The 17,000-nt window shown below is 40.6% G+C and overlaps 2 protein-coding genes across 2 annotated transcripts in view; both read right to left on the reverse strand.

The window, feature by feature from the left end:
- Window positions 1-6,238: 6,238 nt before the first annotated feature.
- Window positions 6,239-9,442, reverse strand: gins3 (GINS complex subunit 3). The gene is made up of 3 exons (XM_047596594.1): window positions 9,143-9,442; window positions 8,414-8,647; window positions 6,239-6,626 (listed from the first exon to the last, which is right to left on the reverse strand). The coding sequence occupies exons 1-3, from the start codon at window positions 9,311-9,313 to the stop codon at window positions 6,396-6,398; spliced, it is 636 nt and encodes a 211-aa protein (XP_047452550.1). The 5' UTR covers window positions 9,314-9,442; the 3' UTR covers window positions 6,239-6,395.
- A 3,235-nt stretch (window positions 9,443-12,677) lies between these two features.
- znrf1 (zinc and ring finger 1) overlaps window positions 12,678-17,000 on the reverse strand; it is a 55,552-nt gene continuing 51,229 nt past the window's right edge. The window contains exon 5 of the mRNA XM_047597221.1: window positions 12,678-16,150. The gene's annotated coding sequence lies outside the window, so the exon portion shown is untranslated. The remainder of the gene's footprint in view (window positions 16,151-17,000) is intronic.

Raw genomic sequence — 17,000 nt, forward strand, 5'->3', positions numbered from 1 at the left:
CCTCCCAGTTAATTGTAGCTCTTCCTAGCTTCACAGCCTCCCAAATAATAGTACCTAGACTTTCTCTGGGGTCATTTTGTGTCTGTAATCCTGAGGTTGTTGAACGTTGCTTGACTAGTTTTCAGCCATATTTAGTCTCTTTTCTCATTTAAATTCAGCCATTTCAATTTCTATTCAACATTATGAAATATCTGAATTATCGCTTCCTAATCTATTAACAAAAGCCGTCACATTCCCTTCTGACCTTCCACTGAAAGTGACTGCAAATGCATTTGTATCTGCTCCATAAAAGCAAACAAATGAAGTCCCCCGTCCCCAATGTCCACTCCTATTGATTCGGCCTAAAAAACCCTGCGTGCAGGGACACCACAGGCGTCCACAGTGTGTTTACTGCCAACAGACGGACTGACCACTGGGAGATCTTAGCTGCTGTTATTCTAATTATTATGACTCACTGGTCTGTTATGCTGCAAAATGTCCTCTGCAGATTTCTGCAGAAGTGTCAGTGTCTGTTTGTAGATAAAGATAAAGCTTGTAGTAAGGACAGCAGGATGCTTTAAATGCCAAACACATTCATAGGCATCCACACAACACACACGGGGGGGTTAGCGTTGAATGACCACAACATGAAACCATGGAGAGATTATCAAACAATGGGTCTTAAGGTATTCTGAAGTTGTTTCTATTTTGGTTTTAGTTGTTCTGCTTGTTTTACACGTTGCATTCACATCAGATTTAAGTCTCTTTGTAGCGCCTGTTATTCTAAGACCAAACTCCCTGTCAGTCTTCTACCAGTTTTTTATTTTTTATTGAAAGTGGCTTATAATAAACATGATGAGCTACCAAAATTGGGCCAACACCCAAGATCACAGACTTATACTTCTAGACGTCAACTAGTCAAGGCAAGTTCATTTATATGGCACATTTCAACAGAACCGTGATTCAAAGTGCTTCACAGAGACATTAAAGCATCGTGACAAACAGCAGATCATTAAAAATCATTAAAAGACCAAATTTAAAATCATTTAAAAAAAAAAAACAGAAGTTAATCAAATCACAAATAAAACTTAGAGTAAAGCACCTGAGTTAAAATAGGACTTATGAAATTACGGGCCCAACCCAGGGTTAATAATAAAATAGGTGATGGTCACACCAACACCCAGAGGCTTTCTACGCCAGGCAACCTCAGAAACAAGCAAATCTACCTCGGGTGGCAACACTTCTAAGAAAAATAATAATAATAATAGTAACAGTAATTATAGTACTAACAAATAACATCTACTGCAAGTTAAGCCCTAGATAATCCCCATCCTCACACTATAATAAGAAAGAATTTGTTTTCTCCATTACTAGCTTCATAGCCTCCCAGCTAATAGTGGCTCTTCCTAGCTAACAGCGCTTCTTAGCTTCCTAGCCTCCCAGCTAATAGTGGCTCTTCGTAGCTTCATAGCCTCCCTGCTAATAGAAGCTCTTCCTAGCTAATGGCGCTTCTTAGCTTCATAGCCTCCCAGCTAATAGTGGCTCTTCTTAGCTAACAGCGCTACTTAGCCTCCCAGCTAATAGTGGCTCTTCCTAGCTAACGGCGCTTCTTAGTTTCCTAGCCTCCCTGCTAATAGTAGCTCTTCATAGCTTCATAGCCTCCCAGCTAATAGAAGCTCTTCCTAGCTAACGGCGCTTCTTAGCTTCATAGCCTCCCAGCTAATAGAAGCTCTTCGTAGCTTCATAGCCTCCCAGCTAATAGTGGCTCTTCCTAGCTGACAGCGCTTCTTAGCTTCATAGCCTCCCAGCTAATAGTGGCTCTTCCTAGCTTCATAGCCTCCCAGCTAATAGTGGCTCTTCCTAGCTAACAGCGCTTCTTAGCTTCATAGCCTCCCAGCTAATAGAAGCTCTTCGTAGCTTCATAGCCTCCCAGCTAATAGTGGCTCTTCCTAGCTTCATAGCCTCCCAGCTAATAGTGGCTCTTCCTAGCTAACAGCGCTTCTTAGCTTCATAGCCTCCCAGCTAATAGTGGCTCTTCCTAGCTGACAGCGCTTCTTAGCTTCATAGCCTCCCAGCTAATAGTTGCTCTTCCTAGCTTCATAGCCTGCCAGCTAATAGTTGCTCTTCCTAGCTAACAGCGCTTCTTAGCTTCATAGCCTCCCAGCTAATAGTGGCTCTTCCTAGCTAACGGCGCTTCTTAGCTTCCTAGCCTCCCACCTAATAGTAGCTATTCCTAGCTAACGGCGCTTCTTAGTTTCCTAGCCTCCCTGCTAATAGTAGCTCTTCATAGCTACATAGCCTCCCAGCTAATAGTGGCTCTTCTTAGTTTCCTAGCCACCCAGCTAATAGTGGCTCTTCTTAGCTCCATAGTATACCAGGTAATATTAGCTCTTCATAGCCATCCACCTATTAGCACCTCTTCTTAGCTTCATATTGAATGCAAAATAATAATGTATATTTATAAATAGCTCTAGGCCGAGTTTAACATATCACACATATAGTAGGAAGGGGGGGTCCCTAATTAATCTCTCCATCAGTTTAGGGTCCTTGGCCCCGAGAGGGGCGTGGAGAAGGTGTGGCCAGATACAGCTCATTAGCATTTAAAGGTACAGACACAGAAGCAGCCTGTTCTCAGTAGAACTCACTAGAGCCACTTTTAGATGGGTTGAAATTCACAACCGAGGCTGAATTTGGGGTAATACGCTTTGAAAACAATGATGTTGGACCTCTGTCACCTGCAAGAAATTGTCAAAAAAAAAAAAGTATAATATAGGAGCTTTAAAATTCAGTCAAGTCTGAGTCGTAAAAAAAAAAGGACACAGCGCCGACTAGTGTTTGGGTGGTGTTGTTACAGAGCGAGACAGACTGATAAGTGTGCACCAGTGCGTAGGTCCTGCAGAACCCTGAAGGCAGCTTTAGAATTCATTCATTCATTCAAAGACGGCTTTTATTCACATGGTCTCACATGTAGAAGAGTTTTTACCTTCTACACAACACAACACAACACAACACAGAGTCAGACACGTACATCAGCAGCTAGCACATAGCTGCCTATTTTTTCCTCCCAGCCACCTGCTCCAGATAATGAAGCGAGGCCTACAGCGGCAGCCTGGCCTCCTCCTCCTCCTCCTCCTCCTCCACCTCCTCCTGGCCCTGACAACATGGCATCGTATGAGCTGTTCCTCCTCTTGTGCCAACGCACGGTGGAGAGATAATACTCATTTGGAGAGCCTAGCGGGGGCGTTGCTTCAGATACAGCTAATCCTCACACCTCATCGCCGAGATGTGGCCGGCTGATGCTGATGATGCCGCTCCCTCGCTCCTTTCCTTTTCTTTTCTTTCTTCTTCTTCTTCTCGACTCCTTTCTCCATCTCCTGCTGTTTTCTCTCTCATCTCCGAGCCCTCTTCACATTCTCCTCCTTTCATTTATGCCCTTTCCTGGAGGAGGAGGAGGAGGAGGAGGAGGAGGAGGGATGAAACGGCGGGACGCTCCTTTTTTTTTTACCGGAGGAGGTGATAAAGGAGGATTTAGGAGATAAAGAGGCTGATGGAGACGAGAGGAGAATACAGCTCAGCGGGGAGGGAGAGGATGCTGGAGGCTTCATGTGTTGATCCAAACCAAACATCCAGCTTTCTGTTATATGTCACTGCAACGTTTATCCTACATTTATTTAAAAAAAACGCACAAATTAATCTTAAATCTAATGTTTTATTTGACTTATCTAATGATTTTTTTTATTACACTTTACAAAACATATTATGAAAAAGCATTTTTTATAACAATAAGTTGAGTTTTAGTATTTTTTAAAGTAATTTCACAAACTTAAATAACAACATATGGATATATGAAATAGATTAATTTGTTTAAAATTAAACACTTTTTCTTTTTTTTTTGTCTTTTCACAAAATCTCTTTTTAAGTATTAAGGACTAAATGTGACATAAAAATAACGAAAGTGAAGCTGAAAAGTTATAAGAAAAAAATGCTTGAAAATGTGTTTCTTTAACTTAATATTTTTTTTATTTAATTTCACAAATCATAATATGAAAAAAATATTTCAGAATAATAAGTAAACTTCATTTAGATAAATCCAATATTCAGATTTTTTTTTTTTTTTAAGTTTAAGCTCCGTGTGACATAAAACTAAAAGTAAATGAATCTTAAATTAAAAATGTAAAATATTCTTAAATAACAATAGTTCTTATAAAACATTTTTAAAGGTGGATTAATGCACTAGAATGTTCAGGACATTCATGTTTGTGTAATAAAATAAAAATAAAAATTATGAAATAAGTCAATAGAATAAAAACAAACTTTAGAAAAATCTTATTTTTAAACTGTTTTCAACTTGAGTGGTTTGTTACGCTTAAAAAGTACCAACTTAAAAAAATATTTTGATTAATTTAAAATAGTAATAGATAAAGTTTTCAGTGATATGAAACAGAAACCTGGACTTTTATTCTTTTAAATAAATATTTTTGCTTCTATATAGTTAGTTTATCATTAGTTTTTATTGAATAATAAATAATGCGTCACACTTTTTCTGTGCCGTGTCTTTAACTCTGGATTCTACTAAGTGTTTTTGTGGAAACTGATCTTCTTCTCTGAAAACTTCTCATGAGTTTTTGCTGCTAAACGATAAAACTAAGAAAAGAGGCGTCACAGCAGTTTAGGCGTTTTTATGCAGGAGACGAACGGAGACGAGAGGAGGAAGAACCAGCCCTGGGCTCCTCTCAGCATTTCATCCCGTATACAAACGGTTTCCCAACAAATACCAAACGTCAGGGAGCCTCAGAGGAGACAGAAGCCAGAGGCGGCATTAGTGTCTTGTATGTCAGCTTCCTGGACGCTCGCCCTCCGTCTGCCCTTTGCTTTTGGCTGAGACTTCCCACCGGGATCCACAGGCCGTGGTAATAAAAAAAAAAGGTCTGTAATGGATCTGAGACGTCACGGTCGTGAGATCAGGCGGCGGCGCTTCACACGGTTTAGATTTCTAGGTTCCTACGCAAGTGGATGGACGCGTCCCAGCTGAGGACGCGGTGCCATGTCCACGGTCGGGAGACGGACCAGGCCCCGTGGAGCCTGAGGACAATTAATATTACATGGTATCTGGTCTCCACAGTGGTAGAGCTACGACTTCTCTGGGCCAAAATATTTGTCCCACATTCTTGAACACAACACATAATAAAAAGCTTAGACCAGGTTTCCTACACATTTGATTTCTGCCCACATGTCAGTGTTCGTGGACCATTTGTTTTTTGAATTTACTTAATTTGTTCTGATCATTTTTTCCAGTCTTTGTATTTACTGATACATTTCATCATGTTTTTGCCACTCAGGTGTGTGTGACATCAATGCAAACCCTTCTATTCACTTTTAAAACCTTTTTGACACCACATTTGCTTTGTGGACGTCTAGTCAGCTGTTTTTAAATTTCATTTTAACGTGAACTCTTTACTAATCAGCTGTTTCATCCGAATAACTAGACCTTTATTATTAAAGGCTCGTTACTTATTTTATAAAATAAAGCGACGTAGATATTCAAGCTGTCAAGCTTCGGTCGGAACGTTTTCTGTTCTGTGCACGCAAGTCAAAAACAGTTCATCCTGCAGGAAACGGTGGAGAATATTTGAGTTGAGCTGGTTTCATATGAACTTCTGAGCTCTATTTTATAACTGGCACATGTTTTTTTTTTTGTTTTTTTTATTTCTGGAGCCGTGATGTGATGAACAGTCCTTCTCTGTATGGGTCAATAGTTACAGCCCTCGGGTAACATCAATATTCACCCCCCCCCCGTGACCCAGCGCCATCATCCGACCCACGGGAACCAGCCTCACACTCATCCTCCTATGAACAGTGAGAGTTTTAATAATCAACACCAACAACCTGCAGAGTTTTCCTGTTCACGTTTCCGGTCTTGAAAGACGACTGGGTCGAGTTGTGTATCTGGTGTTTGCAGACTGTGTGAAGGTCAGAGACTGTGGACGACCAACTCTGCCACAATTAAAAAAAATGAATAAATTAATAAATGAAAGAAGGAAAAATGAGAAGATGGAGGCATGGGAGAAAAAGGGAAGGAGATGAAGGAGGAGAAAGAGGAGGAGGAGGTGGGAAAAAAGGAGGAGCAAACTCCTCAACTGGACGTTCATTCATTTATTAGTAGATGATTAGTGACGGTTACCATGGTTACCTCCACTCCACCATCATCATCCATCACCTGATCTGACTGAGGTACATATGACCAGTAGCTGCAAAAACATTATTATTATATATATTTTTATTTTTATATTGTGTATAAAACCCACAAAGACTGATTAATAAAACTGAAAAGACAAACTGTTAAATCTCCACTGAGAAAAACCGAACAAAATAAATAGGAAGAGGTTGATGAGAGTCTGTTTGAGGCGGCGGCGGCTTCAGGTCTGGATGTCGGTGATCTTCCTCTTGCGGTAGTTGAGGACCAGGTTGGAGGCGGTGAGCTGCGAGGCCCGACCCTTCTCCCAGCCCTGGAAGCCGTTCAGGCCGCTCTGGCCGGACCTGAACAGACCCTTCTCCAGACAGTCCAGACGCTCCACCAGCGCCGACGTGTCCTCGTTGTAGGCGTTCTGGGACGAGTCCATGGTCCGTCTGAAGCGGCCGACGAACGTCTGGAGACGGGAGGGACGAGAGCTTTAACCCTTTAACGTTCCTCTCATGTGGGACGGCTGTGTTTGAGTAAATGCTTCTGATTTCATTGATAAAAGTCAACTAGACTGATGCTCCTTTGAAGCCTCTAATCTGTTTCTACTTACCTGTGTTTTGGAGGATTGATATATCTGCTGTAGGTTCGGAGAAGATCCTGAATCTCTTGAGAATTCATTGCACTCATGAACCGGCCAATGAAATTAAAACAAAACCATCCATGTGTTGGCAGATTATTGAATCTCTGGGTCTTTGCTAGGCAAGTTATGTCCTAAAGTTGGTCTCTTGTAGCTTCCTAAAGTCTTTCCTTGTCTCCTCCTAGAGTCGACTGGATTCAGTCCAATAAATCTTTGTCTCTACGTTACCATAGTGTGGAGAGAAGGAGCTTCGTACCTCGTGTTCTCTACTCCAGAAATGTTCTGGTCCTCCAACGCTGCCATAAACTCCCTAACCCTCTCGTGAAAGATTTATCTCCAGGAAACTTTTCTCTTCTTTTAACCCTTTAACGTTCCTCTTATATGGGACGGCAGCAGCTTTTTGAACCAATCAGAGCTCAGTTTACTGCGAGGTGTGTTTGAGTAAATGCTGCATGAAGCAATATGTCATTTTCTTCTGGTTTCATTGATAAAAGTCATTATAGGATTCAACCAACACACAAAAAAAAGTTCAGGCAAAACCAACAACTTTTTTTCCAACTTTGATTCCTGCAGAACTAAACCACTTAGAGAGATTCTGACTTTTGTGATAGAAACTTAAGAGTCTTGTCTTTCAAAAGAGACAAAGACCATGAACGAGCTCCAACATGTTCATGAACAACATTCAGTTTATTTTGTCCTAAATAGACTTTTTTTATTTTTTGCAAAAAATGCTGGAACGATAAGAGGTTAATCCAGAAGTTCATGTTAAAACACAGCAAGTTAACATTAATTACATTAATCTGCCTATTAGATTATTGATTAATGTAATTATTTAACCGATAATATACACCGATCAGCCACAACATTATGACCACTGACAGCAGAATAACTTTTCAACCATCTTGTGACAATTCAGTGTTCTGCTGGGAAACTAAAGCCTCCACTACTACACAAATTTGATCATATCTTCAGCGTCATTCAATGAACGAATCTTTACAAACAGTAAAAAAGTTGGATCAACTGGATAAATGTAAAAGTATTTAAAGTCTGTAGACCTGCAATCAGGTGGATTTCTGCCGCTTCAGTCGATCAAAATCCAGTTTTGCACCATTTAATTCAGAGCTTGAGCAGCAGCTTTTGTTTTTATTACTCGTTTAAACATCATCTTAAACCAGTAGCAGGATTGTAGAGTTTGTAAATGATGCTCACGCTTTAACTCAGAGTGTCATGTGAGGCTATGAAAATTAAAGCTGTCCTGCCTGGAAACAGATGAACCAGTCGACTTGTAGTGTGTGATGTTTCTGGGCCGACTGCACCCCCTAGCTGCCCTGAAGGAAACACCACTGATTAAATCTGTGTTGTCTGTTAAACGACAATAAATGAATTAATTAAACCATTTGTCTCAGGCTAGAAACTCTTCTGCCAGCCAGGACCGCACCCACAGAGGAAGAAGAAGCTCTTTATCCATTTATGATTGTATTACTTTATCTTGTGTTATTTTGGTCTATCTCAGGTACTTTTAGGCCACTTTCTTTGATAAGCAAGCAGTTGTCCAGAGCAGACCTGGGTTTGTCAACTGTTTTCTTATTTATTTATTTATTTATTTATTTTCTTACCTGCAGCAAGGTCTGAGCGATCTCTGGGTTCTCGGGGCTGTCAAAGTGCAGCATCTGGGAGCCCAGGCCGTAGTAGTAGGGTCCCATCTTGTGCAGGTCCACCACGTTGGGGTCGGCGTTGAACACCGTCCTCCAGCCCTCCTTGTAAACCTTGGGCAGCTCCACAGACAGGACCCTCCTCTTCCTCTCATACAGACCCTTAGACAGCCACAGAGGAAGCTCCATCTTTGAACCCTGAGACCAAGGAAAGAGGCTTTTTTTTTTTTACACTGCAAACATATTAAAGACACTAATTTATATGGACTTCTATTATTTTTAATATGACTAAAATGCATTTCTGTTAAATTCGGCCAACTCGTGAAGGACCAAATAACATTTTGTTATGCTGTAGGCTTCATTTTAATAGATGATGCTGTTCTCACAACAATATAATGAACTGAAATTTCGCGTTTTCTAAGTTAAAGTCCTACTGACATCAGTGCCGAAGTAACGAGTAAAAAGTGTTTATTACTGAACAATATTTTTAACTTTGTCGCATAAACGTATCTATCAATAAAACGAGAAATTTACAATACGCAAAAAAAATGAATGGAGTTTGGCATGACATTAAGTGCCTTTAAACATCCAAACTATATTTATCTGCTAGATACGTTAAAACTTCAAGACAAAAATATTGTAAATGCAGCTTCCTTAATAGTCACTGAAGACATTTTAATTAATTTTACCGACCTCCGGGATGTCCTGAGTGTCGCCCGACTTCTCCAGGAATCCAAGCCGGGGGAAGGTGCACTCGGTCCGGATAGGAAGTCTTTCGTGAGAGAGCAGAATGTCGTCTAAAGACAGGAAATTCTCCTCCATCCCCACTCCGGCTTCGACGGGATGATACGACTGTGTGTCCATTAGTACGTTTATAAATCAGCAATAAGCAATTCACCGACTTATTCCCACTAAAAAAACAGAATATCCCCAACTGTGTTTACACTTTGTCTTCCCGTTGGCGCCATAAACACCGACCAATCAGAGCGCTGCAGCAACGTGTCAGCCAATCAGAGCGTTGCTTGGGTATCTAGAACAGAGCAATCGATTGAATTGCAATCGCTCGACATCTTTCTGTTATCGATTTGTTTTAGTTTTGTATTAAACTCTGTTGTCTCTTCTTCTTTTGAATTATTCGACCACTTTTAAACGCCAAGTGTGATAGTTATTTAAAGTTAAATATATTTGTTTACATTAGGGACATAAATAACTCATATTTGTTATATCATTACCACTTCCGTCAATAAAAAGCAGTAATAATTCACCCTTTTCACATACAAGTCCCGTGTAATTACGAATTTAGCCATTAGATGTCAGAATATTACCTTCGTTTTATTGTATGAACAGTAATGTACAAGAAATAATAGAAAAGGACAAGCAATTCAATCTAGGACTATAGATTCAACCTTGGAGTTCAATAAAATTTAAAAGGAAGAGGAAAAAAGGAATGAATTGGCATGCCTCACGCTTCTCTTTTGCTCTAACCTTCTTCCTTCTGTGCTAATCACATCCACCTATCGTGAAATTAAAAGTGACAGCAAATCCATGCTGTAATCTTGTATTTTCCAATCTGCCAGACAACAGGAAGTTCTCATTTTGACATTATAGATCATTACATATGTCCTGATTCCTGCTCATCCAAGAAACTGGACATCGCAGTCATTAGATGTCAGTATGTCTCCAATTTCATCCTCAGAAGGGAGTCAGATTAAATGAAGCAGCAGTAAATGAAGCTCCTGTATTCTCCCGGTGTCTGAGCTCAGTGGCCAGCGCTGCGCTGACATTAATGAAGCAGAAACTTTCCTCAGCAAAACCAGACTAAAAAACACGTCATTCACCAAAGAGATGCTCCCCATCGTGTTAGCTGCAGGCCACGACACACAGGGAACATTGTGCGACCCATAAACAGGCGATGATGGCGGCCGTTATCGTCCTTATCGCCTCTGTTCTGCACCGTGAATGTGAAGTTAAACGCTGTCCTCTGTCTGAACGCCGCCATGTGTCAGGGCCTTAACGGGGATGATCTCAGCGCTAACAGGCATGCAACCCTGCATGTGAAGAGAAATAAAAACCTCAGTCAAACTACACCACATTAGATCTGCACCTCTAAAGGTGACTGTAACATTAAAAGATGTGTGGGACATCCAGTGACACCTGGACTAACCCACGTCTAAAATCATTTTAGCTGCTGTGACCTGGGACGTGCAACACGTCAGCTGAATGTTATGCTGCAAAAAATAAAATGCTGTAAATGAAATTAATGTCCATTTGAAGGCTTTAACTGTCCCTTTTCGATGAGCTGCCTGAAACACGGCTTTAAAAGCAGAAGGGAAGTTTCTATTTTTACAAACTACAAAGAGGTGCTGCTCTGTTTCTGTATCATGTGCAGAGTTTCTGGTGCTTTAAAAGGAAACGTTAGGATCGGTTGCAGGCGGCTGCATCTGGAATAATTTACCCTCCATGACAATGGGTCTGTCATACATCCAATACACATTCAAAACAAATCTAGAGAAGTAGCTCAAATTTGTAACCACAGTTAATGTGCACGTTATTCCTTTCTTTTAATTTTATTTCTTATTATTTACTTCGGGCTAAATTGTTTACTATGTATGTTTCAATGTAAATCAGCTCTTGGCTGCAACTGGGTCCATCCACATTTTTCTTTCTTTCTTTTCTTAGAAAGGAATGTTCACAGATGTACACTGTCCCTGCATAAATAAATAAATTAAACGGAATAAATCAAATGTTTCCTTGAACTTGAACGTAGACGTGCTAAAAACATGCAGTTCCTCGAATGTCCACTAGGGGTCGGACAGTGAGTCAATCCTCATAGAAACTCCATGTTAAAAAGTTTGACAGGTGCGTGTCCTCACAGGCTGCTGGGATAAAAAAAAAACTAATATTGTCAATTTATGGCATTAATACACTTCAGTCCTGCCTATTTATCCATAAACACATTCAGTTTCCACTTTTTTTTTTCTGAATCCTTCATTGAATTCTTTACTCTCAGGTTCATTCTTACAATAAAACACAACACGTTGAACTTCATTCTCCTTTTCTTTTGCCGCACCTCACAAAGTCAGTTTTCTTTTACTTACAGAGGTTCATTACTTTGGAATTCATATTTTCATTTAGCAAAAACATCAACATCTTTAATTCTGGTGCAGCTGTGTGTGATTTGTACATTTATTCCCTGCACAAACTTGAATAATTCATGCTGCTTATTACCACTTTTATTTATATTTCTACCCATTTATCTTATTTTATTTATCTTGTTCAGTCACTGTTTACTAGTCTCCGTATTATAGTTACTTGGTATCTATATATTATAGTTACTATGGTAACAACCCGGGACCTGAGTGCACAATTTCTTTCCATCTCATGCTTCTGTATGGATGCAGATGACAAATGAAAGTCCTTGAATCCTTTAAGTCCAGATAGAAGTTTTCTCTAATACACCAAGACTCATAATAGCCTCATTTTACAAATATTTATTTCACCCGCACTGTTACTCCCAATTTTATACTAATTATTTGAGTTATACTTTAGTTTTTTTTTATTATTATTTATTTATTTTTTGAGTATTTTATTTCTTTTGTGGTGGAGGTACCTTGAATAAGCACATTTATTTATTTATTTTTTATCTATGTCCATGTTATTGTCTCTGTCTTATGGTGCAAATAAATAGATATCAGTATTTCAGGATGTTTGGCCAATTAGATAAATCTGGGTCTGAATGGTTGAGTTTTATAGATTATTACAGACTAAAGCATGTATTTACAATAAGATTTATTGGCCAAGGTTCTTCTTCTTCTTTACAGTATTTCACAGCGGACTGAAAATGTAAAGATTACACACATTTGCTCAAATTAAAGGAGAATAAATCCTGTAAATTCTAATTATCCAATCGTCCAAAACTCTTTCAGTTTTCACATTTAAATCTCTTCTTGACATTTTAAATTTCACATTGTCTACTAATCATCTCTTATATCAATTAATTGTTTATTTTACTGTCTTTATTGATGTCTTCTTACTGGTTTAAAAGCATCAGCTTGTATTATAACTCGTGCCCCTTCCTCTAACGCTAGACGCTGTCAGAGAGCATTATGGGAAACGTAGTGAACGACCACGTGAAAGTGAACACGTCTCGTTTTACTCCCAAAATAACTCCTCCTGGGGTTTTTCCACGTTCCACTAATGAAACAGAACAGAAGCTGAAGACAGACGCTGTCATCTAGCACAATTTATTCCACCATTTGTTTACAGTAGCTTTGTAAATGCAGTTTTTTTTTTTTTTTTTGTACGTTTGATTTGTAGTAGTCTTCACACATCAGCTCTTGGCATCATTCTGAAACGTGAGTGAACACCTCACATGATTGGAATATTAAACAAATATTGTTAAATATGAACAAATGAATAAATAAGCCCCCCCCATTTCCCTCCCCCCTCCCCTCCCCTCAGTCCAGTGGCTCCACAGTGGGACTACAGAGTCCGTCCGAGGGTCCGAGGGTCGGCTCGCGTCTCCGGGGTGCAGACAGTCAGACCTGCTCTAGCAGAAACACGACACGGGGGGGAGCCGACAGTAGTAGCAGAGACCAAGAGCCGCCTTTATCAGCTGCAAACACACATGTACAAACGGTTCACGGGTGGGTCATGAGACGACGGGGCCCCTGGGCACAGACTAATAAAAATAAAATAAAAAAATAAAAACCCGCAACCTCCTCCCCCTCCAAGACGCCCGGACCGAAACGAGACAAAGCAATTAAAGATGACGTTAGTCTGAGTGTTTGTCGTGTGTCTTTGTGGTAACTTTGGGTCCTTCTGCAGCGTCTTCATTGGTTTCTGTGTGGACGTTTACTTGTGTTTGGTTTCTTTGTGTCTCGTTGTAGCTCATTTGAGTCTGTTAGTCGTTATTTTGAAATTGAACTGAGCCTCTGCAGTTATGTCAGGTCTCTTTGTAGTTAGTTTGTGTAGTTAGTTTGTGTCTCTTTGTAGTTAGTTTGTGTCTCTTTGTAGTTAGTTTGTGTCTCTTTGTAGTTAGTTTGTGTCTCTTTGTAGTTACTTTCTGTCTCTTTGTAGTTAGTTTGAGTCTCTTTGTAGTTATGTTGTGTCTCTTTGTTGCTGATTTGAATTATTTCAGTCTTTCGTAGAGACTCAGTCTCAGAGCAGTTGCTTTGTGTCTCTTTGTAGTTAGTTTGTGTCTCTTTGTAGTTAGTTTGTGTCTCTTTGTAGTTAGTTTGAGTCTCTTTGTAGATAGTTTGTGTCTGTTTGTGGTTAGTTTGTGTCTCTTCGTAGTTACTCTGTGTCTCTTTGTAGTTACTCTGTGTCTCTTTGTAGATAGTTTGTGTCTCTTTGTAGTTAGTTTGTGTCTCTTCGTAGTTAGTTTGTGTCTCTTTGTAGTTAGTTTGTGTCTCTTTGTAGTTACTTTGAGTATCTTTGTAGTTAGTTTGTGTCTCTTTGTGGTTAGTTTGTGTCTCTTCGTAGTTACTCTGTGTCTCTTTGTAGTTACTCTGTGTCTCTTTGTAGTTAGTTTGTGTCTCTTTGTAGTTAGTTTGAGTCTCTTTGTAGATAGTTTGTGTCTCTTCGTAGTTAGTTTGTGTCTCTTTGTAGTTTGTGTCTCTTTGTAGATAGTTTGAGTCTCTTCGTAGTTAGTTTGTGTCTCTTCGTAGTTAGTTTGTGTCTCTTTGTAGTTACTTTCTGTCTCTTTGTAGTTAGTTTGAGCCTCTGTGTAGATAGTTTGTGTCTCTTTGTAGTTACTCTGTGTCTCTTTGTAGTTACTCTGTGTCTCTTTGTAGATAGTTTGTGTCTCTTTGTAGATAGTTTGTGTCTCTTTGTAGTTAGTTTGAGTCTCTTTGTAGATAGTTTGTGTCTCTTTGTAGTTAGTTTGTGTCTCTTCGTAGTTAGTTTGTGTCTCTTCGTAGTTAGTTTGTGTCTCTTTGTAGTTACTCTCTGTCTCTTTGTAGTTAGTTAGAGTCTCTGTGTAGATAGTTTGTGTCTCTTTGCCGTAGCTCTGAGTCTTTCTGTGTCTCCCTGTAGAGGCTGAGTCTGTTCGTCGTCGGTTTTAATCATTTTGAGGCTTTTTGTGATTAAACTGTCATTTTAAGTCACTTTGTAGTTGAAGTAAAAGTTAATCTTTTTTAGTCTTCGTCTCTTTGAGTCTATTTTTATTTGGTTTTGAGTCTCTTTGTAGTTGTTTTGTCGTCTTTAGTCACTTTGTAGTTGAGGTTAATATCTTTTTGTAGTTGGCTTAAGACATTTCTTTGTGTGTGCGTTGACTCATTTTTAGTCTTTGTGTATTCGGTTCCACTGACTAACCACAACCAGAAACGTCCGTGCGTCTGTGCCCAGTCGACCTGTTAAGTAAAATCCCTCCATGAAAAACAGTCATATGCACAGAGACACTCGCACTCACTCTCACATTTTTTGAGGCCGAACACGAGAAAAATGACAAATCGTGATCACGTGGAAAAAATCTGGCAGATCTAAAACGAAAGAACTCAGAGAGGTTACGTATGAAATTTACAACATGTCACGTCGCTTCTCTGCAGCTGTAAACATCAGCAAAGTAAAGGGAGGACTGCCAGTCGCACACACACACACACACACACACACACACACACACACGCGCACACACACACACACAAACATGGACATCTAGACTGTAAACATTTCAATACACAGACGCACACACAGCACCGTCCCAGTCAGCCTCGACACTGACCGTCCACACCGACCCGCACACAACCACACAAGGCTTCAGCAAAAGCTACGTTACCACCGATCCACGCACACACAACCCACATAGTGTACATACGCCTGAAACGACAACATCCCAGACACACATTGCTGGCCCCCTCCTTCCTCCCTCCCTCCCTCCCTCTCCCTCCCCAGTCTTCACTGAGCATGCTCAGACTGCCACCACCCCCCAGAGAAGCTGACTTCGCGACCTGCCGGCGCAGGTGTGACACAATCAAGATCTAAAAAGCATCGCGGGGAGTCGCTTCGTTAACTAATTAGTGTAATTGTTGAGGAAAGGTCATAAGGTTATGAGGAAGGAGCATCACCGAGCTGGAGTCCTGCTGCATGAGCTGAGAGGCCCAGTCTCTTTTCTGTATCAAGCTCCTGCAGCTCAACAATCCTCCATCCGCCGGGTTTTTCCTCCTACCTTCCTCCTCCTCCTTCCTCCTTTTTTTTTTTTCTCCATGTGTTGGGTTTCCTCTCGTCTCCCCCAGTTAAGGCCGTGGGAGGGCTGGACACAAGCGACGGACACGAGCCTGGATCCAGAGACGGAGACGGATGGAAGGCCAGCGAGGACCTGAGCACGTCGAAACAAAAGGAGAGGATGATGGGGGGGGGGCGGTCCTTTTTATATGGACTTTCTTAGCCTGGAGAGGTGTGAGGTGAGGGCTGGGGGGGAGGAGGAGGAAGGGTGAGAGGAGGGGGTTGTAAAGCAGTATCGTCAGCGGATGTAAAATGGAGCCCCTCCCTCCCTCCCTCCCTCCCCACCTCGCTTCTTTTTATAACGTACAACGGTTTTGACAGTTTTATTTTTTGGTTCAGTTCACGAGGAATAAGTATCTTGGTTTAGGATGATGGGGGGAGTCTGTCGGGGGTGAGTGTGTGGGTGTCGATCGCTTTGATTGTTTCATCGGATTTGGTTGCGTCTGCGTCCAGGTGTCCACGGCTGGACCACGAGATGTCCTGGAGAACGGAGGGACAAAGAGACAAAGAGACAGAGCGGGAGTAGCATGAAGCTCAGTGGACAAATTCATTTCATTCTGCTTATTTCTAATCCAGAGGGCGGCCATGTTTGGAGGCACACGGCGAGGTAAATAAAACTCACGGGCTGAAGTAGATGGTAGAAAATGGTGAATTATTGTCGTGGTTTTGGACGCACCAATTTATAGACTGTCAACCAAAATCAGGCTAAAAGAAGCTAAACCAGGATCTGTGAGGCAAACATCTGGGAAAACATTCAAATATGTTCGGCCCATTTCTTGTCAGCTAATTGAAATGTTGACAGCAGTGCAATGATAATAATTTAATTCACATCAAGCTACCACATGTAACATTACTGACTTAAATCAGGAGCAACACTGCTCTTTAAATGTATTTCTCATCGTATTCCAGGTAAAAGAAAGTCTGAAAAGTTCATCCAGGTTGGGTGAAATCTGTTGGATCCAATATGTTTGGATACACGTTCCTCAAGAACCCATAAAATCAAGTGTGGCGTTCCCCAAGGTTCAATTTTAGGCCCTATACGTTTCAATCTTCTGTTAATGCTCCCACTTCATTAGGAGAAACTTTTACTAAAACTAATAGATTTTAAACCATCACCAGTGTGTTAAAAATGTCGGACATATTAGAAACACCACAAAAATAGGATTTTATATTTATAGAATACAGCCAGAGTTCACCGGTTTCTCTCTGACCAGCACAGAGGTGCTGAATCATGCTTTTATTTCTAGTCGTATAGATTATTGGAATGACCTGCTTTCTGCTCTCCCCCCAAAAAAAGAGTATTTCACAACTTCAGCTGCTCCAAAACTCA

The sequence above is a fragment of the Mugil cephalus genome, chromosome 10, assembly GCF_022458985.1.
Source record: "Mugil cephalus isolate CIBA_MC_2020 chromosome 10, CIBA_Mcephalus_1.1, whole genome shotgun sequence".
NCBI lineage: Eukaryota > Metazoa > Chordata > Actinopteri > Mugiliformes > Mugilidae > Mugil > Mugil cephalus.

Bases quoted from the DNA above. Each gene is read 5' to 3' on its own strand.
- gins3 (XM_047596594.1), bottom strand. From the start codon at position 9,313: ATGGACACACAGTCGTATCATCCCGTCGAAGCCGGAGTGGGGATGGAG. The intron at 8,648-9,142 runs GTCGGTAAAATT...CCTTGGTCTCAG, and splicing joins ACACTCAGGACATCCCGGAG to GGTTCAAAGATGGAGCTTCC. The intron at 6,627-8,413 runs GTAAGAAAATAA...TCCCGTCTCCAG, and splicing joins TCGCTCAGACCTTGCTGCAG to ACGTTCGTCGGCCGCTTCAG.